The following is a 23,873-nucleotide window of genomic DNA, read 5'->3' on the forward strand; positions in this document are numbered from 1 at the left end:
TCCCATACCGGAAACCTTGGCCGTCGAGGAAGTAAACACCTCGGTCACCTCGCCCGACCCGGACCCGTGCATGCAGTCCTCGTCGTCGCACAGCTTGCCCTCGTCCTTCTTCCGACCTCGACCACCTTGGCCTTGGCCAGCCGCCGGCGTCGTCTGCTTCGTCGGTGGCACGTACACCGGCGTAATCAGGTCATCGCCGCTCCCGTTCTCGAACGGTGGCGTACACTCGTCCTCGTCGTCCCCGCGGCACCCGGAACCCGCTCCGCTGAAGATCAGGTCGTCCATCACGCCCGGGTAGCCGCTGGCCGGAGTCTTGAACGGGTCCGAAGAGTTCTTTAATTAACGCTCGTGGCAGTGCAGCGGTTCGATCCACGCCGTGGGTCGAACCGCTCGCGCACTGGTCGTGTAACGGTGGGTTTTGATGAGTGTGAGAGAGAGAGAGAGGTTTTATGGTGTAGGTTGATAAGCGAATTATAGAGAGATAGACAAAAGACGAACGGAAACGACGATTTGTGTGCAATAAGTAGCGATAAATGTGCGTGAACGACTATCAACTAGAATGAGAAAGGGAGCGGGCATAACCGAAGATCATATAAGTAAACAAAGTTTCTTTGTTTTCAGGTTGTCGTGAGCAGCAACTAGGACAACTGCCCGTTAACGGTAAGTGATTCAATGTCAAACTCAAAGAATCGTCTCTGCGGTAAACATTACGTAGTGGGCCTGGCCGCTTGCATGTTTGTGACATTTCAACGCCCTACTTTAAACATCGCTAGTGGTCCACGGCGCTATAACATAAATAGTGAGGCAAAATCTTCGGTTGCACCCTTCTATAAATAAGAAGTATCAATAACAATGGAACAATGGCGGTAATTTAAGGTGAAAGTGAGCCCAATCTTAAGATGGCGAAAACTATGGTGCAAGATGGACGAACGTGAGTGTGGTGAGAATAAATTTATTTTTATGGGGATGTGTGTGTGTAGCAAATGAAAGTTATGAGAAAATAAGTAAAAAACAAAGAAGTGGTGTTTGTTTCCAACGTGTTTACTGTACTGTTTTGTGCTGTTTTCGTGTAACTGTAGAGTTGTTGAACAGATTGAGAGAGAGAGAGAGAGTTGCGAGTGGAGATAGAATCGGAAAGAAATGTGTTCACAATGGAATGTTGTGTTTGTAAATAAACGCAGTGTCATTGTCTGTTAGTGTCGGGAGCAGAGATGTTCGAAAAAGGGAGAAGAAGATCGATTGCAGCTGGTTTACAAATTATAAAGAAAAAACAATCATGCATCTCTTGTTTATTTAGTTTTTTTTTTTGCTTGCGATTCTTTCAACTTTGCGCGATCGCAACAATTTTAAACTCTCTTTTGTCGATGTTTCTGGGTGGAAAGTAACTGTAACGATTGAAACGAATAACGGAACTTAAAACGAAACTAACTAATCTCGAAAAGCTGATAATTATGTACAGTTGAGTGGCAAAAAGTTTGGTTTTGTCGAAAAGCAGAATTTCTGTATTGTTGCTTGGAACAAAATTTACGGAATCAGCAAAAACTCTGGATTAAAAACCTCTAGACACCTAGAGATAGAGAGCGATTTGAATGAAAGTAAACAAGGTGGTTAAGGCTATTCACACGTCGGTTACACAAACAATAGTTACTGTGCGCTTGAAATTTGTTAAAGTGGTGCAGAACACAAACACGTAGCTAGTTTATCGAAAACATAACATAACGTCGTTTACTCGATTTTTTGTTGTTGTTGTTAAATAGTCGTCAAGAAACGGGACAGCACAAAACAGACATTTACACTTCTAGGTTCAACAAAATGGCGACACTTTTCGAAATTTTGATCGGATTGTTTGGCGAAAAACGAAAAATAAAGCAATAGAAGTTAGTTTGGTGACGCTTGCATGCAAGGCGCTACTGGTACGACTTGCATGCAAGTGTCAAACGTTAAAGAATTTGGATCTACCGATGCAAAGTGCCGAAACGAACGAAAACAAACAACCGATTAGTAGAAATATTTTCAGATAAAATAAACAAACAACCCTAGTAATTATATAAAAATAAACGAGCGACTGTTTTGGTGGTCTTGTTTGGTTGAGATTGAAGTTTAGTTTTACAAATTGCTTTTTGTTTAAAATTCTAACCTGCTGCATTCTTTGGTCATTTCTATCTAAAACGCCAGTTACCAATTGCACATCACCGCGCACGTTGATGTGGGGGTCGCGCTCCGCCGCCAGGTCCAGCACCCGGAGCCGGTTCACGGAGAGGCCGGCGATGACGCCCGCGAACGGCCGCTCGATGCGGGCCCGCCCGTTACGGGCGATCTTCCCGCCGACCTGGATGTTGGCCATCGAGGTGAAGATCGTCGACTGGTGGCCTGCGGAAGGAGAAACATTTCACTCTGAAATATTTCAAGCTTGACGGGCTCTGGCGACACCTACCGGACGGGAACAGCGTTTGGACGTTGTAGTCGTCGATCTGGAGCGTTGCGTTCGCTCCGGATCGGGTGAAGCGCACGATGTGGTAGTTATTGTCACTGACTTTGACGCCGATCTCGCCGAGCGGGAGATCGTGCGAGCCGACGTTGTACACGATGAACACGTTGCCTTCGACCTGGAAGGAGAACAAGTGGTTAGCGTTTGGAGGTCGCTCCCGAGGTACCTCGGTCTTACAATCTCCATTTCGATGTAGTCCTGGGTGGTTGAGCTTTCGACCCGTAGCAGGACGGCGTCCGACTTAGTCGTTACGAAGCCCAGCGCGATGTTGTCCTCTTCGGTGTCCGGTTGGCGACCCGGCGGGAACGTGTACTGGATTAGGCCCTTGTTATTGCCGAACTCGTACGAGATGGATTCTGCAAAGGAACAGCGATCTTCAGAATCTTCTTCCCGCAGTCAGTCCCCGAGACCCGTCTTACCATCGTAACAGGTTGGCCCGGTGAACGAAGTCATGTCGCACTCGCAGGCGTACGCGTTCCACTGCTGGACGCAGATTCCCCGGTTGGCGCACGCGTTCTGGCTACACTTGGTGGGTCCTTCGCAGCCGGACACGACAAGCGAGCTCGGAACGACGGCGTCCTCCGTGAGGCTCGGGGAACTGTCCGCGAGGTCAACCGAGGCCATGCAACCCTCGAAGCCGGAGCGGGACGCAATGCTGGACGGTAGCCGGGTGTACATGTCCTTGAAGACACCGCCGACGTACAGGATCCCCTCCAGCTCCAGGTGCATGTTGTTCCCGCTGGCCGTGTAGATCTCGATGGACTCGTCCACCGCCAGCGTGTGCGTCTTCGGTCCTGGCCTCCGGATGCTGACCGAGTGCCACCGGTTGTCGTTCATGTGGATCCGGGCCTTGTCCCGTACCGTAATCGGGCCATCGCCGACGTCAAACACGTAGTGAATGTGCCCGTTGACTAGTTCAACCGCCAGGAAGTCCGACCGTTTGCCACCGTTGTAGAACAGCAAGCCGTTCGGCTCCAGGGTTTTGAACCGGAAGTCGATGAACACGGACGAGTACGCCTTGAGCATGGGGAGACCCACGTACGAGTGCTTCGACCGGAAGGTGGCCGGCAAGTACGGAGATCCCGGTGGGGAGTTGACAAAGCGGGCCGTCAGCTTGAAGGTCGTAGTCGGCAAGGCGGACAGCTCCGGACCTAGCGTCTTGACGAGGTCAATGTAGCTGAGAATGTTTCAAAAATGAAATTTGAAATGTTTTTTTTTGTTAAAGATATTGAAATATTTCATATGCTTGCTGCTTTTCAGTTTTTTTAAAGGCTCCAATAAACCAAATTTCCAGTTTTTGCTTTTTGGATGTTTTGAAATCGTCTAAGTCAGGGGTATTTAAAAACACCCAAAAAGCAAAAACTGAAAATTTGGTTTATTGGACCTTTTTTTAAAAAAAAACTCCAGTTTTGTAATAATTCCTTACTCAAAAGGAGCGAGAGTTTTATAATTTTAGAATTTTAGAATTTTAGAATTTTAGAATTTGAGAATTTGAGAATCTTAGAATTTTAGAATTTTAGAATTTTAGAATTTTAGAATTTTAGAATTTTAGAATTTTAGAATCTTAGAATTTTAGAATGTTAGAATTTTAGAATTTTAGAATTTTAGAATCTTAGAATTTTAGAATTTTAGAATTTTAGAAGTTTAGAATTTTAGAATTTTAGAATTTTAGAATTTTAGAATTCTAGAATTTTAGAATTTTAGAATTTTAGAATTTTAGAATTTTAGAATTTTAGAATTTTAGAATTTTAGAATTTTAGAATTTTAGAATTTTAGAATTTTAGAATTTTAGAATTTTAGAATTTTAGAATTTTAGAATTTTAGAATTTTAGAATTTTAGAATTTTAGAATTTTAGAATTTTAGAATTTTAGAATTTTAGAATTTTAGAATTTTAGAATTTTAGAATTTTAGAATTTTAGAATTTTAGAATTTTAGAATTTTAGAATTTTAGAATTTTAGAATTTTAGAATTTTAGAATTTTAGAATTTTAAAATTTTGGAATTTTAGAATTTTAAAATTTTATAATTTTAGAATTTTAGAATTTTAGAATTTTAGAATTTTAGAATTTTAGAATTTTAGAATTTTAGAATTTTAGAATTTTAGAATTTTTGAATTTTAGAATTTTAGAATTTTAGAATTTTAGAATTTTAGAATTTTAGAATTTTAGAATTTTAGAATTTTAGAATTTTAGAATTTTAGAATTTTAGAATTTTAGAATTTTAGAATTTTAGAATTTTAGAATTTTAGAATTTTAGAATTTTAGAATTTTAGAATTTTAGAATTTTAGAATTTCTTTTTCAAATCGCGATTCTGTCCTATTTGTACATTAGTTCACAAATTTTTATTGTTTTTGATAAAAGTAGTACTACAACAGTTAAAGGAATGTTTAGTTTTGAACATTAAGTTTAGAGGATTTTAGATTAAAGTTTAGATTGTCAATCCAAAGTAGTTAGCAAATGAATAGTTGGACTTAAATGAATAGTTGAATAAGTTGGACTTATGAATAACACACAACTGTGCATTTATTCTAGAGTCAGATCCATACAGCGTCAGTGTTTATTTGGTCGAAGTGTACTAATTCATTGGCAGATCTGATTCTAGTTGTAATGTACGACAAGACTACTGACGGACGTGACAGGACGAGGGCCCAGTTTAGAGGTTTCAACATCAACAATGTGCGGCTGGACCACCATCCCAAAAAAAAAAAGAATTTTAGAATTTTAGAATTTTAGAATTTTAGAATTTTAGAATTTTAGAATTTTAGAATTTTAGAATTTTAGAATTTTAGAATTTTAGAATTTTAGAATTTTAGAATTTTAGAATTTTAGAATTTTAGAATTTTAGAATTTTAGAATTTTAGAATTTTAGAATTTTAGAATTTTAGAATTTTAGAATTTTAGAATTTTAGAATTTTAGAATTTTAGAATTTTAGAATTTTAGAATTTTAGAATTTTAGAATTTTAGAATTTTAGAATTTTAGAATTTTAGAATTTTAGAATTTTAGAATTTAGAATTTTAGAATTTTAGAATTTTAGAATTTTAGAATTTTAGAATTTTAGAATTTTAGAATTTTAGAATTTTAGAATTTTAGAATTTTAGAATTTTAGAATTTTAGAATTTTAGAATTTTAGAATTTTAGAATTTTAGAATTTTAGAATTTTAGAATTTTAGAATTTTAGAATTTTAGAATTTTAGAATTTTAGAATTTTAGAATTTTAGAATTTTAGAATTTTAGAATTTTAGAATTTTAGAATTTTAGAATTTTAGAATTTTAGAATTTTAGAATTTTAGAATTTTAGAATTTTAGAATTTTAGAATTTTAGAATTTTAGAATTTTTAGAATTTTAGAATTTTAGAATTTTAGAATTTTAGAATTTTAGAATTTTAGAATTTTAGAATTTTAGAATTTTAGAATTTTAGAATTTTAGAATTTTAGAATTTTAGAATTTTAGACTTTTAGAAATTTAGAATTTTAGAATTTTAGAATTTTAGAATTTTAGAATTTTAGAATTTTAGAATTTTAGAATTTTAGAATTTTAGAATTTTAGAATTTTAGAATTTTAGAATTTTAGAATTTTAGAATTTTAGAATTTTAGAATTTTAGAATTTTAGAATTTTAGAATTTTAGAATTTTAGAATTTTAGAATTTTAGAATTTTAGAATTTTAGAATTTTAGAATTTTAGAATTTTAGAATTTTAGAATTTTAGAATTTTAGAATTTTAGAATTTTAGAATTTTAGAATTTTAGAATTTTAGAATTTTAGAATTTTAGAATTTTAGAATTTTAGAATTTTAGAATTTTAGAATTTTAGAATTTTAGAATTTTAGAATTTTAGAATTTTAGAATTTTAGAATTTTAGAATTTTAGAATTTTAGAATTTTAGAATTTTAGAATTTTAGAATTTTAGAATTTTAGAATTTTAGAATTTTAGAATTTTAGAATTTTAGAATTTTAGAATTTTAGAATTTTAGAATTTTAGAATTTTAGAATTTTAGAATTTTAGAATTTTAGAATTTTAGAATTTTAGAATTTTAGAATTTTAGAATTTTAGAATTTTAGAATTTTAGAATTTTAGAATTTTAGAATTTTAGAATTTTAGAATTTTAGAATTTTAGAATTTTAGAATTTTAGAATTTTAGAATTTTAGAATTTTAGAATTTTAGAATTTTAGAATTTTAGAATTTTAGAATTTTAGAATTTTAGAATTTTAGAATTTTAGAATTTTAGAATTTTAGAATTTTAGAATTTTAGAATTTTAGAATTTTAGAATTTTAGAATTTTAGAATTTTAGAATTTTAGAATTTTAGAATTTTAGAATTTTAGAATTTTAGAATTTTAGAATTTTAGAATTTTAGAATTTTAGAATTTTAGAATTTTAGAATTTTAGAATTTTAGAATTTTAGAATTTTAGAATTTTAGAATTTTAGAATTTTAGAATTTTAGAATTTTAGAATTTTAGAATTTTAGAATTTTAGAATTTTAGAATTTTAGAATTTTAGAATTTTAGAATTTTAGAATTTTAGAATTTTAGAATTTTAGAATTTTAGAATTTTAGAATTTTAGAATTTTAGAATTTTAGAATTTTAGAATTTTAGAATTTTAGAATTTTAGAATTTTAGAATTTTAGATACACTCTATTCTGTTAACTGAACGGAAAGCATGAAACATTTCAAAGTGCAATCCGCTACGTTTCGGACCACTCGGCAAACATCATTCCCGAGGGGTTCACTGCTATACCCACTTACCGGTGCCCGTTGTACACGAAGCCCTGCAGCTGGCCGACAAAGTTGGGCATGGCGGCCGTCATCTGGATCTCCTCCTCGGCGTGGAACAGCCCGCCCAGGTGCAGCGATTTGACCTCCAGCGTGCTGTGCCGTCCCAGGATGGCTTCGGCTAGAGAGTTTTGTTTTTGGTTGGTTGGTTGGTGATTGTTGTCGTGGTGGTGGTGGGTGTAAGTGATGTGACATGATGTAGTTTTTTTTGTTGTTGTTTGTGAAATATTTCAAGAACAGCGGCGTGTTCACGTGACGTGGTTGAGGTTCGGATGGCGGGGTAGGGCGGGGTTTTTTTTTGTTGGTGAAAGTTACACAATGACACATAGTACAGGAGAGAGAGAGAGAGAAAGATAAGGGAATAAAAGAGATAAGAAGAGAAGAAGAAAAAAGGGGACACATTCTAGTAAAAACGCTGGTTTCGTTTCTCCTCTCCTTTTTGGTTTGACAAGAGGCACGTGCACTAAATGCACTTAAAATTAGAGGTTAGGTTTTATAGAGGCAATCTTGAAAACAATCCAGGGGGGGGGGCGGGGTGGGTGGAAAACGAGGGGTAGCTTTTTGGTGTTTTTTTATCTGTTTGATTTGGTGGGTTCAGGTGGTGGGTACTAATAGTTTGGTGGGTATTGGTGGGTAGTGCTGGCGAAGCTGATCACCAGATGCGCACAAAAAGCGTTCGTTAGCATCATCCGCTTCCGGAGCTAGACAAAAAAAAAGTTCCTTTTGCCTGGGTCAGCACAGATAATGCGGTTGTGGGGAATTTCGAGTGGTGGGGACAGGAGCGGAAAATCAAACGAACTTCACAGCCAAAAAGCGAGGGGTGGGTTGAGGTGGGTGATGATATTTTTTTTCTAATTTTTGCCTTGATTGCTTCTGATTTCAATCGCCATATCATAACAATAATAATAAATGGTGAAAATGGTGTCGACGAATATACGTTTTGCTTACATTCTATGGTAAATTGTATTGGTGAAAAAACGGTGCTCATTTCAAATTAGAGTGTAACGGTGCTCCGGGGGTGGTGCGTTTAGTGGTTGCGAGGGGGAGGGGGGCGGTGTAACTATTTCGTTCGCTCGCAAATTGAGAGGGGGCGGTGCTGATAAGTGTGAGTGAAGAGGGGGGGGGGGGGGGGGTTTGTGTATGATTGGTGCGGCTTCGAGATGCCTTAATCAAGTAAAATTGTGCTTTTAAATCATAATTAATCAGCTGTCAGTGGGTACTTTTGGGTGTATTTAAAGTTAAAAGTAAGCATTTTTTGGATAATTGTGTATTTTACAAAGGGGACGACATCTGTCATTGTTTTGTTTTGAAACATTTCAAAACATTTTTGAAACCTTAAAATGCTTACTTTTGATGAAAAATGCTTGGAATTTGATGTGAAGCGCTTGACGTTTTGATGACATTTCGATGACGTTTGGACATTTGACACATACACTCAAGACGGTGAAGGAGGAGGGGTCAGTTTGATGAGACAGATTAAATGACACGGAAAATGGCACAAAGAGTGACTGGTGGACGCGACTCATCGGGGGTGGGGGCAGTGGGGTAAACTCTACGTTACGTTGAAAAAATAACAAAAATGTTGTAAAAAAAGTAGCTCGGTTTGCAAAAATGGCTCCAATTTTTTTTGACGTGTGACGTTTGCTTGCGTAGACAAAAATCAAAACTAGTCAAAATAAAGGTAAACAAAACACACACACGGCACGTGATTTGTTTTGATTCCGTCGAGATAGGGACAGTTGGGGTTGGTTGCCAATTGTGGTGAATTTGGGACTACAATTTGGTGGTGACCGGTGTATATGCTTATTTTAATTATCGTGAATTGTGAATTTTTCTGATGTCATCTGCATGCAGTTCAAGGGGGGAAAATATGGGGGATAATGTAATTTGGGGCATGCCAGTAAAGCCGCAGGCAGTTCCATATTAAAAAACGAAATTTGAACAAAATTATGAAACAAAATGTTTGAAAAATAAAATAAAAAAACTTTTTTTTAAATTGAATCTTGGAAATTAGGATGACATTAGAAAAGATATATTTTTATGATTAAAGTTAAGACAAGAAAGGATATTAGAAAGGGTTAGCAAGCATTGGGGTATACTAAATTAAATACTCGAAAATGCATGAAACAAAAAAAAAAGAATTCAAATCAAACAAAATTTAACTAACTAATAATAATACAGTATAATAAGAACAGTTTTTCAAATTTTGGTGCAAATAAATTAGCGTCCTGACGTTCGCGTTTTGTTTCTGGTTACCAAAATTTAAACTTTTGTTTATTTTTCCTCAAAGTTTCGTTTCTATCTTTTGTTTAACCAATTGTTTCTGCTGTTTTGTTTCTAATTTCCTGACAACTTCGGTGTCGGACCGCGAGCGAGACCAAAGAGAAGTAACGCGCGCGAGTGGTTCGATCGACTGGGATTATAAGGGAAGGTGGGTTTTTTTTGCGGGGTGGAAACTTCCAAAATTCGGTAAAAAATGAAAATGAACGTCGAGGGGAGAAACCATGAAGTACGAAACGTGGGTTTGTGTGTGTGTGAGGGCAAAAAAAGCACGACTCTTTGGGGGGAAATAAATAGTTTGACTGTGTCTGTGGTGTGAATTGCGTGTCCAGTCTTCCCTTTCAAAGTGTGTTTGTGTGAATGAACCAGTGATAACGATTTTATGAGTTTGTGTGAGCGTGTGATGAAATGTTTCAATTTCCCGAATCGAGATTTATGCCGCGAGGTGGCAGCACTCGCCGTCGAAGGGGGGGATTATCTGTTGTTTTTGTTCTGTTTGCGTTTTCAAATCGAATGTTCGTTTGAGTGTGAATGTGTTTGTCTACGGAGGGATTAAATGGAAATTGAACTCTGGCCCATTGCTAGAACTGCTGGATTTATGAGTTATGAGAGTCCCGTTTGTGTTTGTAATAAAATTGCAATTTAAACCGTAAAAATCAATTTTCCGCCCATTCGCCCTACGCGATTGTTTTTCAATGCATCGATGCGTACGAGAAAACAAAAAAAATGTGAACATGTGTGAGTAGCAACTGATAAGCATCAGTTATTAAATGACACGATGACAATGACAGAGCGCGAGTAGAGTTGTGTGTCTGTGTAAGCGTGTGATTTTGTACTTTCATGAGAAAGCCAATTATGGCCGTTCACGTCGTCGAGGACATGACAATTAATTACTTGTTGGAGTTCTATTTTTTGTCCTCGTACTTGTATGAAATTATACGAATAATTATGGGCTTGAATGGTTAGCCAGCTGGGCTAACGAAACGAACGGTGGAGTCAATTTTCTGGCGTGTGATTAGTGTCACGAATTGGAACTGATTTATTTACTAATGTTTACTCCGGTGTCACGAGTCGGAAAATCTGTCAGAGCGTGGTACCGCCAGTGCACAGTGGTCCGAAACCAAAAGTTTTTATTGAAATATTTATTTATTTTTGTTGATTCCTGAAATATTTCAATAAAAACTTGTTTCTTCTTTTACAACCACTAGATCATTTTGTACATTTTTGGGCCCTTCTAGACAGTTGTAGAGCTTGTCATAATGAACATTTTTGTTCTTGAAAAACGAATTTTGGTCAATTCTATCAAAAGTTATGGACAAAAAACGATTTAAAAATGCTCATTTTTAAATTGAGATTAAATGAGTTAAACAAAAAAGACCTCCGAGATATTTTCAGCAAATGTACTTAAGAATGTGTATTTTCAGATGCTTCTAAGAGCGAGGTCAAATTCCACCACCTTTTCGAGTTATTCACATTTCAAAATGGCGTCTTTTTCGTCGTACTTTGGCTATAACTTTCGTTTAAAAGGTCCGATTTTCGCTGTATTGGAAGATAAATTTGTGTTTTGATAAGCTCTACAAATTTCTAGAAGACACCAACTCGCTACTACATAAGCCTGCGTTGATAAATTAAAAAAACTCATTTTTCCATAAGCACCTCAACCTAAATTACAAAAATGGCCCTAGAAACTTCTAGAGCTTTATGCTCTTCAGCAAAGTTGCTCAAAATGGTGTTTTCTGCAACTTTTCTGAAGACACCGAAGCGCTATCTCGTCATCCCGCCAAAATAAAAATTCTGAACCACCCTAAAATTTGGACCACCCTAATATCCACCATACCAAAAGATGTCCCTATTGACCCTGATAATTTGTTCTGAAGACACCAAAGCTCTAAATCTTAACGTGTGGCCGCTATCAATTTTGTCACGCTAGATTTTGGTTTCGGACCACTGTGCAGTGTACTATACTAAAATTTTTCTAAAAAAATAAAAACGATTGAGCAATTCTACACTAAAACCGGAAATGGATTTTATATATTTTTTAAATTGGCCCAAACTTTGTGGAGGCCTTCCCTATGACCAATGAAGCCATATTTGTGTTAATATTCGAAAATTTGTATCATTTGAAGGAATTTTCTGATCGATCTAAAAAAGTTCAGCTAATTTCACAAATGTTTAATTATTTAACATTGAATCCACTGTCATATTGCTGAGGTAGGGGAGATGGGGGTAAGACAGCAACCCTAAGGGAGAAGTCTCATAAAATTTACACAACAGATTATTTTGATCTCAAATTACTTACATATTGTTCTACTAGTAGTCCATTATAGACATGGCATAAATTAGTTGATCTAAAACCAATTTTCAATACTGTAGGGGAAGGTGGGGCAAGACGACCATATGGGGCAAGAGGAACAATCGCTCGTACGGCCGTAATTTTTACAATTTTGATTATTTCCAGTATAAGGAATTGTTGCTAGCAATGCAATTAGCTGAGTCTACTACCACATAACCGCCAAAACGACGTAAACGCCACGGAGCATAAGATTTAATGAAGTTTTTTTCAAAACCTTTGTTTTCTTATAATATTTGGAAAGTACAAAATAAGGCATAGGATTCGTTTTATGGCAATTTTTTTCAAAATGCAATTTTTCCTAGATCAGTAGTGTCCCTACCAATGACTTCTACCTATTACAAAGTATGATTTAACTTTTGGTTATTTTTGTTGAGAGCTTTAAAAAAATCTTGTTCCGGTGGGGCAAGTGTACCATATAGATTTTTAGTATGGAAAAAATACGAATTGCTGCAACAACATATTTTATTGGGAAAGAAATACTTAAAAGTACTTAAAAACTGATAAATAATTGTTAACAAAAAAATTCCAAACAAGATATAGTGATATCATGAAAATTTACTATTTATCATCTAAGCAATAATTTTTTTTTGTAAAAACGATAAAATTTTTAGTAAAATATTATTTTTTAATCTAAAAATGAAAGAAACGTTTCAAATACATTGTAATCTGATGTATCTAAGTGATAACAGTTCAATTGTTAGCAAATTAGCATGTTGTTTCATGCATTGTTCCTCTTGCCCCAACGGGTTGTTCGTCTTGCCCCACTAGTTGAGTAATACGCACGGAAAATCAAAAATTTTAAAATCAGTTTTTTACAGTCAAAAACTGTTTTTTTTTTAAACCTGTTCTATCAAAGTCTTAGTCAAGACCTGGAATAAGATGATTATAAAAAATTCCGACAAATTTTTCACGTTTTTAATGGGTTATAACGAGCATTTCCTTAGCTTGTTACACTTGCCCCACTTTCCCCTACAGCAATTTAAAAAAAAATAATTGAAATCGTATATATACGAAACACGCGGGGTAAGACGGCCAGCCATGTGGGGTAAGACGGTCAGTGCCGAAATCGGTCTTTTTTCTTCAATTTTAATTTTTGTATTTTTTAATCCGACTGAAATTTTTTGTGTGCCTTCGGTATGCCTAAAGAAGCCATTTTGCATCATTAGTTTGTCCATATAATTTTCCATACAAATTTGGCATCTGTCCATACAAAAATGATGCATGAAAATTCAAAAATGTGTATCTTTTGAAGGAATTTTTGATCGATTTGGTGTCTTCGGCAAAGTTGTAGGTATGGATACGGACTACACTGGAAAAAAATGATACAAAGTAAAAAAAAATTGGTGATTTTTTATTTAACTTTTTATCACCAAAACTTGATTTGCAAAAAAAAAACACTATTTTTATTTTTTGTTTTAGAGGACATCAAATGCCAACTTTTCAGAAATTTCCAGGTTGTGCAAAAAATCATTGAGCGAGTTATAAATTTTTGAATCAATACTGATTTTTCAAAAAAATCGAAATATTGGTCGAAAAAATTTTCAACTTCATTTTTCGATGTAAAATCAAATTTGCAATCAGTTTAGTGAATTAGTTTAATGAATTTAGTGAAATTTTGATAAAGTGCACCGTTTTCAAGTTAAATCCATATTTAGGTGACTTTTTTGAAAAAATCGCAGTTTTTCATTTTTTTAAATAAGTGCACATGTTTGCACACTTTGAAAACATTTTTTTTTTAAAGCTGGAAAAATCTCTATATTTTACTTCTTCGGACTTTGTTGATACGACCTTTAGTTGCTGAGATATTGCAATGCAAAGGTTTAAAAACAGGAAAATTGATGGTTTTTAAGTCTCACCCAAACAACCCACCGTTTTTCAATTTCGATATCCCAGCAACTAATATTGAATGTTTGGCCCTTTTGAAATGTTAGTCTTAATTTGAAAATTTTGAAAATATTGTTTTCGAAAAGATCGGAAAATTTCACAAATGTTTCATATTTTAACATTGAAAATCGGATCATTAGAAGGCACCAAAAAAGTTTCAAACGGATTAAAAAATACAAAAAAATTGAATGACCGAAATCCTAGAGAACTGCTCTGCTATAAATCAACTTAATAACTTTGCTAAATCCAGCCAAACACCTACATGGTTGGTTGAACAGACTTCTCTGAACATCATAACTGTTTTAGTTGAAAAAAATCAAGTTTCAAATGTGAAGAAAAATGCCTTTAAAAAATTTCAAAAAAACAAACACAATTTGATGCCAAATAATTAGTTTGTGTATTTTGATTAGAATAATTAAATCAAAGTTATGTAAACAATATTGAATTGACGATTTTATGAAAAGTTTGATAGGATTTCATACTATTCAATGAGTTTTGCGATATCACAGTAAAGAATGTTGTCGAAACGGTAGATGGCAGCATTTTGATTGAAAATGGATAGTTTTATTAAAAATGCTTTTCCTTATCTACAAATATGTATTAATAGTAAAAAAAACCGCCAAAAATATAACCTATATCAAATAAAATTTACAAATTTCGGGTGGCCGTCTTGCCCCCAAATAAATTATTTTTTAAACATTTTTTTTGCAAATAGCTCATCGCATTTTTCAACTTTTCCGAGGGACATAATCTAGGGAAAACTTCAATTTAACATGAAAAAATATTTGAAGACAAGAAAACAAATTGTTTTCTAACAAAAATGCCTAAGTTGTAATTCATGAAATTACATCCAGTTTCAAGTTCAAAAATTATTTGTTTATTTTGAGCTATTTTTATACTATTTCAAATAATATATTTGGCAAAAGTGACTCCATATGCATTATTCAGAATGAGGAACAGTATTGCTAAACATTTTAGTAATATTCATTAGTATACTTATTAAAACAGGGGGTGGCCGTCTTACCCCCAGCTCCCCTATTGGTACTAGAAAATTAAAGGCTGTTTGGATGTGACTATAAAAACTTAAAGTTTCTTGTTTTCTTCGTCAAAAATCCCAAAACAAGTGCATGCAAAATCCTCTACAAGTGTTCCCAGTTCAAGCTTGGTCCTGATGAAAAAAACAGGACGAAAATAACTCATAATTACAATCTCACTAAACCACCCACCCTTATGGTCGATTAAATTAAACCCGAAATTGAATTAAATCCCGATGCGGTTCGATTAAAAATACCGCACTTACACACACATCCCTCTCGCTGTTTAATTTGATGTATCTGTTTGTTTGCGAATATTTGCATGCGTTCGTTCGATTATTTGAGAGTGTAAATACAATGCAATGTACTTAATTTACACTACCGACCATTGTGTTGGCTTATGGCTGTGTGTGTGTGTGCGCGGCTAATTTATCGACGAAACAAAGGAACTTACATTTTTATTTCCGCTTTGTTTTATTGATATTGTAAATTGAAAAATAAAAAAAAGGCCGCACATTTTCGGTCAATCAGATAAATTAACTTCCATTGCCACACATTCCCAGATTGAGCTCGGGGACCCAAATAAATCATTTCATATGGTCGCCCTTTGGTTATCGCTACACACAAACACAACAATAGAGTTATCTACGTGCGCATGTATTGCGTGTACGTACACGAAAAAAAGTGAGGTTAAATTTTGTACCCGCCAGCAAAACAAATGGTGTGCTAGTGTGTGTGAGATCGGGCTTAGATAGCTCTATATTGCAAGGTAAATTTATCTGTCAAATTGTTTGCTTTTTAAAATCAAGGCACAATTATTAAATCTGACAGCAGTGTTGCCAGTTTAACTTTTTCGTCCACCACAGAGAAAGAAACCTCATCAAAAGGCAATTTTCCCGCTAATTTTATTCAACGAGATTACATTTTATTACTTCCCACGACGCCGTCGCTGCGCGCTCTGTCCCCGTTCACCCCGAATCCTTTAAACCCCCCCCCCTCCTTGGGGGCTTGGTCATCGCGTTGTGGTTTCGGGTCGGTCGGTCTTGGCGGCCGATCCCGGTGGGAGGGCCAATAAATGTAAAATAAATAGCGGCAAAATTAAAATGAATGGGATACGCATGACGCCACGTTACGCCGTGAGGTCTTGTGGAACGACCTTAACAAAGATGGCGGCGACGACGGTGGCGTCTTCCGTGGTGGCCATTTTTCACGATTTATTGGAAAACGAATTGGTTGGTTTCTTGGCTGCCAACACGGGAAGGTGAAATATGGCGAATGTACCTAATTTGGGTCTAGTTGTACCCGTTTTTGGACTAACTTTACTCGGTAACGGTGCGTTCAAAATTTGAAGGTGTAAATTTACATAAATTTTATGTAATTTTACCTAAATTAATAACTTAAAAATAAATCTACATTTGAAAAAAAAATGAAATTTAGCACATTTTTTTAAACGTTTAGTACACATTTTCTCAATGTGTAATTTTGCATCAAAAGCTGAGTAAAATTTCAATTTATTTATAACGATTGGTAAAATTACATACAAATATGGTAAATTTACAAATTCAAATTTGTCGAACCATTTTGCTTTTTTTTTTACAGAAAAGGGTAATTTAAACTGTGGCGCCCAAAACAAATCGCCTTACCCCTTGGCCATTAAACCGGAAACCCGCGGAAACCACGGAGCTTCGGTAATGTTCACTTGTGCATGCGTTAATGGGAGTTTTGAGAGTGTATAAATTAAGGCGCCGCAAAAGCAATGAACTGGTTTTATTGATTGTTGGAGAATTCTTTGGCAATGTAAAAACGGACATTTTTTTTGCTCAAATTTCGAATGTTAAAGATGAAGATGTGAAATTGGAATTTTAAAGATTACATTACGGTTTACATCTTCGGTGTGAGCTTCCATTCAAAATGTAGACGCTCATTATTGAGGGCGAAACGGAAAGGAAAATGAGGTTCTGTGTTTCAGTCACCCATTGAGCTGCGTAACCATTCTGGAAAGAGGAGGGAAAATTGGGGTTGAAATGTACACGAGTTTAAATAAAACAAAATTATTTTGTTAATTTCAGATTAAAAAAAATTAAATTAGTAATAAAAACACATTAAAAAACTAAATTTCAAGCCTAATTTTCAATATTTTGATACAAAAGGTATCACAAATTGTTTCATCCATTGTAACGGTTATGCTACGGTTAATAATTTACCAAATATGTCAATGAAAAAATACAACACTTTCAAAGAAAATTTAAATTTTCAGAGTTCAGAGAAAACTTCATTGCTCAAAACGTTACAAATGTCAATTCTAGCCTAGTGCTGGTATTGTCAGAAATAAAATATAACAATAATAATTTGTAACATTACAAATGCCCGTTTCTAAAATTCTACTTAAATCATGGCAATATGACAATAACCTGAAAAATTTAAAAAAAAAACAAAATTAAAAAAAAACCTTACAAATGTCCATTTAACCCCAACAATGATCGTACCTCTCAACTATAAATTCACAACTCAACGACAAAATCAGCTCATTCCACCGGGAAAAGTCCCAAAATTTCAAACGAGCCGAGGACCCCCCTCCCTCCGTTTTTCCACAAACTTGACACAGCTAGAGGGGGTGGCAAAAACAACCAAATCTCTTCACCGCGTGGTCGTCCGATGGTTTCGAAAGAGAGACGCTGGGCTCTGACCACATTGTTATTTGAAAGTTCTTGTCTGCGATGTGGTGTTCTGCGGTGGAATTATAAGCTTCTTGGGGGGCTTGGGAGAGAATTTCGGTGATGAATGGAGAACGCTGGGGTTTTTCTATGGGTTTGTTTCCGAAGGGGGTGAGGGTTGCTGAAAAATCCGGTTTTTCACTTATCAATCGCTATCGTAACAAAAAAAAAATGTGGAAAAAAATACAAATTTTAGGTTGATCTAGTGACGCATAAGTCGACTGTAAATTGTTGAGTTTAAGAACCTTATAAATGTTTTCCAAAATATGTTGTTGTAGAGTTCTACGTTCCTTGTAGGTTTGTTTTTAAAACATTTTCAATGTTTTAGATATGTTTTGTTAAGTTATTTTACACGAATGGTTATTTTGCAAAACAAAAACATTTTTAAATTTTCCTGCTCCAAACTTGAACCTACATGACTTTCCGATTCGTTTTTTTCCCAAAGCATTCATCCTGCCCAAATGATTGAATTACGATAAGCCAATGAACTCCTCATCGAATCGTAATTTCATGACTGATAGAATTTATCACCCATCTGATATGCATGCCGATGAGATGATGTGTTGTTGTATGTGTCTTTGTAGGGTTCTAGAACGTTGGTGAGTGTGTGTCTTCGTTAACTTAGGCGAGATTCGGCGGCGACGTCGTTCGTCGCCATCAAATAAAATAATCGAAATGACTGATGAACGAGTAAGAGGAGACGCGACGGCGAAAAATAAACGAAATGAATGAGAAATGTCATCTTCCTAGGACAAGAAACCCAAAAAGAAAAAGGGAGGGGGGGGGGGGGAGGTGGTGGGGGGAACTGTCATAAAAATGAAGTGGTTATGAAATTTGATTTGATGCAATTTTCCTCTCGCGTAACTCGCTCTCTTGGGAGTGTTGCGATCTGGCAGCACTGGCGCAGCGTGTTTTTTGACGCTGTTCGGTCGGTGGGTGACAATCAAACCAAGGTGGATGAACGTGAAGGTGAGGTGAGAGTTTGTTTTCTTACTCGGATGTTGCGAAACAATGAGAAATTAGAGGAAAGGTGGGCGATTTTCGAAGGCTCTGTTTGAGGATTGATTTTTTTTTAGGCGGGAGCGTTGACCAACAGATGTGATTACTTTGGAATTCGATTTGTCAATTTGAACCTTCACATTTGTCAGTCTTTGTGTTAGGTTAGGTTGTTTTTTTTTTGTATGTTTTGGGGTTTGGTTGGCAACTAAAGACGAGTAAAATGAGTGTTTTCTTGATCTGCGAATAAACAGAGGGGAAAACAGGTCGAGATTGTTCGCCGTTTTGAGTGAGAGAGGGAGACCGTTAGAGATCTGTCAAAAGGTGGAGAGTTTTTGTTTGGAGACCGAAAGTTACACCGATTTTTAACATTTGTAACGTTTGAAAATTTACAATTTAAGATCGATCGATACCAATTGCAGTTTTTATTATTATTGCTACTTCTCGTGGTGGTGAACAAAGTCAACAATGTTGGCTCGTTGGACAACAATTGTTCACCGTTAAAAATTGGAGAGAAACGACACGTCACGACACGTAATTAAGGGCAAAATAGTGGTGCTGTTGATACATACATAACATACCCCTGACGGGTGCGGCCCCGTCAACTTGCAGTCGCAGATTGGACGCCCGTCGGGAGAACCTCACCGTGTGCCAGTTGTTGTCATTTAGGACACCCTGGCCGGCCAGTAAGTTCTTTTGTTCGGATATCCGGTCGTCGGCGATGGCGAAATGGTGGTGTGATTTTGCGACAGTGTTTTTTTTCGGGGGTTTTTTCGATCAGGATTAAAAGAGAATCATTCGATTATATGAGAAGAAAAAGAGAAAGAAATGCGTTTTGAGGTTATGTCTATTCTACTGAGCGCTCAGCGGTTGTGATCTTCGTTGCACGTTTCGTAACGTCAGTGGCAAGAAAGTGGCGTGTAGTTTTAGTTCAGTGTGACGGAGCAAGCAAAAAATGCGAAAAACCGAGTGCGTTACCTTCTCACGTTCCCCAAGTCTTACGTTGGCCCGGACTCGGCCCGCAACCAGGCCGATTTCGAGCCGATCCGATGAACTGGACTCGGCACTGGTCAACAGGAGCAGCCCGGCCGGTCGCGATGTCTTGAACCGGATCACCAACTCCTCCGTTTGGGTTCGCGTTCCCAGCGTTCCGCCGATCCAGATGGCCATGTGCTGCGATCCGTTGAAGGCCAGCGTTGCCGATTCGCGACCGCACGTTGGACCCGTAAACAGCGTCGCAGAACAATCACAAAGTGGCCGGTTCCAGCCCTCCGTACACTGGCCACCATTCTGACAGGGAGACACCGCACCACCGCACTGGTTGGCCACCACGTGGCAGGACGGTTTGATCGCACCTGCAAACATTCCCGTTCCGTTAGCGATGCACACACGGAACCCTACAAATGTTTTCACCCCAAAGACCTACCCGAATCCTGCTGCCGCGCGTACGCCGCAATGTCCACCGGTTTCCCACTCAGCACCAGGTCCCGCAGACATCCGACGAAGCCCTGCCGCAGCGTGGCCGTCCAGATGGCCGGCGGAATGACCACGTCGGCGTACGGTGGCCCAATTCCGCCCACGTACATCGGGCTGTCCAGCTCCAGCTGGGTCGAATCTCCGGGCGTTCGGAAGTCGTTCCACTGGCCGTCGACGCCGACCTTGCCGTCGCGGCCGTTCCGCCGCAGCGACAGCTCGTGCCACACGCCATCGTCGACGCGGCGTCGCGAGGCCCGCACCTTGACCGCGCCCGAGCCCAGGTCCATGTGGATGTAGATGTGGCCGTTCAGCAGCTCAACCGCGAAGAAGTCGGGCTTCAATCGAAATAAAAAAGGGGTTCATTGTATAAGATGTCAAGCCAATTTTTGTTTTAATTTGAGCAGTTTTCATTGCGAAGGACCACACTGAAAAGAACATAGCAACGTAAAATTTGTCCCTGTAAAAAACGTCTGGAAATATAGACAAATGTTGTGTAAACTTACATCTTTTAATGTGTAACTTTACTTATTCCACATAAATTGAAGTGAAATTACATAAAAAAAAATTGAAAAAATAAAATTTGGCACTTTTAATTTTTTTACTGTTAGAGAGAATTTTTGTCCGAACATTTTTTAACATTAAATCGAAATAATAAATGTATTGAATTTCATCTTTTGTGTAAGTTCAATTATACACAGAAATACTTTATAAAAGATTAAATCAAAAAATTTTGTGGTCAAACTAAAATATGCATTTTTACATCAACATCGATATCAATCAATATCACTATGTTACACATAATTTTGGGTTAAATTACACAATAAAAAGAGGGGAGAGTCAACCATCAAACCTTTCAAAAAACAACTTTCTCTACTGTGAAAAAAAAATTTAACTTTGGAAGGTTGGAAAATTTGATGGTTGAATATTACCACTTTTTCGATATAATTTTACCTTTATTTATGATGATTATGTTTAATTACACGTAAAACACGCCACGAATGCCATTGCAATGGTAAAGTGTAAAAATTGGCAAAACTAATAATAGTACACGTAAAACGATTTAAACTTACATATTTGCCTCAATATTTACCTTAATATTTACCTCAATTTATGAGGAATCTGTTCAATTACACGTAAAAATATGTAAATTTACATATTTGCACAATGCACAGTAAATAGTAATGTAAATTTGGAAGTGTGCAATGAGATGCTGAATAAAATAACCTCTTTTTTAAATATTATTTTGTTTCATAAGAGGAAACGGAAAATTTACATGTTTTAAAAATTTAGGCTTTTTTATTACAAATTTTTGCTAACCTTAAAGAAGTATTTTAAAGTATTTTTTAGCTGTGTGTAACTCAGTTAAATTTTTTAAACATTTCGTTTCTAAAGATTTCGAGACCAAACTCACCCTCGGCTGTCGCACCACAGTGTTCAGGATGATCAATCCGTTCGGTTCGTTTGTGCGGAACTTGAAGGACAGCATGCCCTGCTTTGAGACGTCCCACGGTGGAAGGAGCTGAAATGGTTGCAAAGGAGAATGTTATGTGATTAAGTTAATTTCACACGGTGAAAAAAGTTTTAGTACGGTAATTTCAAACTTTGAAGGGCTAATTGAATATATGTAATTTGGCACAGCTTGTGAGGTGAAATTTAGTTGTTTAGATAAAAAATCATGTAAAATTACATCAGCAACGTGAAATTTACATCCTTTTGTTGTAATTCAATTTTTACATATAAATTTAGGTAAAAAAACATAAAAAGTGGTTTTTTCTAATGGATCATTTGATCTTTTTATTCAAGTTCTTTTGGTTAACAATTTCAATCAAGCTTGATTTCACCTCGAAGGTGGGTATCATTTCTGAAGGCAGAATCATTTTAATACTTTTCTTTGAAAAGGGGTAACGGTTCTCCTTTGGAGCTTAATTATTATTTTTTTTTTCTCAACGGGAAGAGCACATCGCTGAAAATTTCACTTTTCCCATCCCAAAATAAGGAAACTCAAACCCCGTTGGAGTAATTCCAGTTAAAAAGGGTGTGGGGGAAATGTAAATGTAATTTTATCACCTGTAAAGGAATTTTCCAGGAAGAACGTGCCACTTCCTGCTTCACCCCTTTATTTCCGAGCGCGTAAAATTTTCACCGGGAAATAAAATTATTTATTACGTACAATGATGGCGCTTGCGGTAATTAGCATTCATTATATGACACGTTCACTGTACTTTGAACCTTTCTGAAACATTTTAAAATGATAATTACACAAACAATTATTTGACGTTTCGGCGCTTGTTGTTGCCATCTTCAAGGTTTTTTTTTGCGAATAAATGTTGTAATAATTAAGCCAACTTAAATTGATTAATTTCATTCAAGAGACACAACATAATCCAGCAAGTTGACGTCTCTTTTCACCCAAAACGACTGTCTAGAGTTGACACGTGTTACGAGACGTAAACGTCAGCCAAGCGTATCACATAACTGAGTAAAGTACGTGAAACCGTGTACATTATCCTACGCCGCCGGTGACGAATGGGCTTTCATTTTGGGACTGCTACTCGTGTAAGCACGCCCCCAAATGTAGGCAAAATGTGCCCGCGACGTGGTTGACGGCCAGATGGCGCGCGCGGCGCATGCACAATTTAATAAAGTCGCCTTCATTGAATGTGTGACAGTTTGGTTGGTTTTCGAAAAGGGCGTAGGTATTTTTTTTTGGGTTTATTTTATTTTTATGAGAAATAAGTTGTAATGCCAAAACAAAAAAGTTTTTCTGGCAACTCTGTCAAAGCTTTTTCGTCCGTGCGGTTTTCCCGGAATGCTTTGATGAAGACGCGACTGTTGTGAGCAAAAAGTTTTCTGTAATGCGAATTCGTGTACATATATGTGCGCGCTCGGGTAATAAATATCGTTGATGGTTGCACGTTAATTTCACCGGATTTGTTCCGAAAATTACATTCTGTCGTCGGTTGGGCCATTTTTTTTGCAGGTTGTTGTTGCGGCGAACAGGTTTTTGTGGTTTGGCCAGTTTTAATACAGCGTGCGGTATTTTTGGGTTGACTTGCGGGGGGAAATTCCGGGTAATGCAATTAAAAAGAGTGCCCCGTTTTGGGACTTCGTTCGACGTCCAATCAGACGAAATAATATTTTCATAATTATTTAACAGGGAGTGATCATTATTTTGCTTGTAACAGCCTAAATTCATATCCTTCTTAGAAGGTCATCTAACCGAATGATTGTCGATGAAAGTCCGCAAAAAGTATTTCCGTGGGGTCTCCGTTTTTTTCATCTCCGATTAAAAGCTACCAACGCTTGAAGAGCTCACATTTTGAGGTTAGATTCGCCGCAAATCTGTGCAAACATTTGTACACACTTAATCAAAAGCATCTAATTTTGTGGGGGGATTTAAACTTACTTGAAGTGACGTGTTTTGCACACACACAATACCAAAGAGCTTTCCAGAAAGTGTCAGAGTGTGTTTCCTCGAAGGTCCACGAGATCCCCTTTTGGAAGTACGACGATGGTATCGCTGCCATATCACAGCGAGACAATCAGTTCGACTCAAGTTGGATGAAATACGCAGTGTTTGCTCATCCGAGGTTACAGTAGAGGCCGCGAAAGTTGGTACACTTTGTGTTTCCGCATACGTCCATATAGCTCGACATTGTTGAAGTTTATTTCAGTAAATGCTTCAGTTTTGTCAAGGTATTATAGATTTGGGCTCCCTGAACACGCTCTGATCGACCGAATTGAAATTTAAGTGAACTTCTGCCAATAAACAAAATTGTAAACTTGAGTTTAAATTCTATGAAATCATGTTCAGCAAACACCTTTCCATGATTTCATGAATTGCATTCACAAAGTCGTGAATATGGCTTGATGA

General features: G+C 36.6%; 1 protein-coding gene across 2 annotated transcripts in view; it reads right to left on the bottom strand.

The window, feature by feature from the left end:
• Positions 1-23,873, bottom strand: part of LOC120425380 (neurexin-1) — a 56,079-nt gene that overhangs the window by 6,355 nt on the left and 25,851 nt on the right. Inside the window, exons 6-15 of one of the 2 annotated variants that reach the window (XM_039589895.2) lie at positions 21,411-21,518; positions 19,950-20,334; positions 19,502-19,878; positions 19,105-19,216; positions 7,236-7,383; positions 2,908-3,665; positions 2,666-2,844; positions 2,435-2,606; positions 2,138-2,370; positions 9-312 (exon numbers count right to left, since the gene is read on the bottom strand). In XM_039589895.2, coding sequence (XP_039445829.1) covers positions 9-312; positions 2,138-2,370; positions 2,435-2,606; positions 2,666-2,844; positions 2,908-3,665; positions 7,236-7,383; positions 19,105-19,216; positions 19,502-19,878; positions 19,950-20,334; positions 21,411-21,518 — 2,776 coding nt within the window. Of the gene's footprint in view, positions 1-8; positions 313-2,137; positions 2,371-2,434; positions 2,607-2,665; positions 2,845-2,907; positions 3,666-7,235; positions 7,384-19,095; positions 19,217-19,501; positions 19,879-19,949; positions 20,335-21,410; positions 21,519-23,873 lie in introns of both variants that reach the window. The other variant, XM_039589894.2, reaches the window with a different exon arrangement.

This window comes from Culex pipiens, chromosome 1 (genome assembly GCF_016801865.2).
Source record: "Culex pipiens pallens isolate TS chromosome 1, TS_CPP_V2, whole genome shotgun sequence".
Classification (NCBI taxonomy): Eukaryota; Metazoa; Arthropoda; class Insecta; order Diptera; family Culicidae; genus Culex; species Culex pipiens.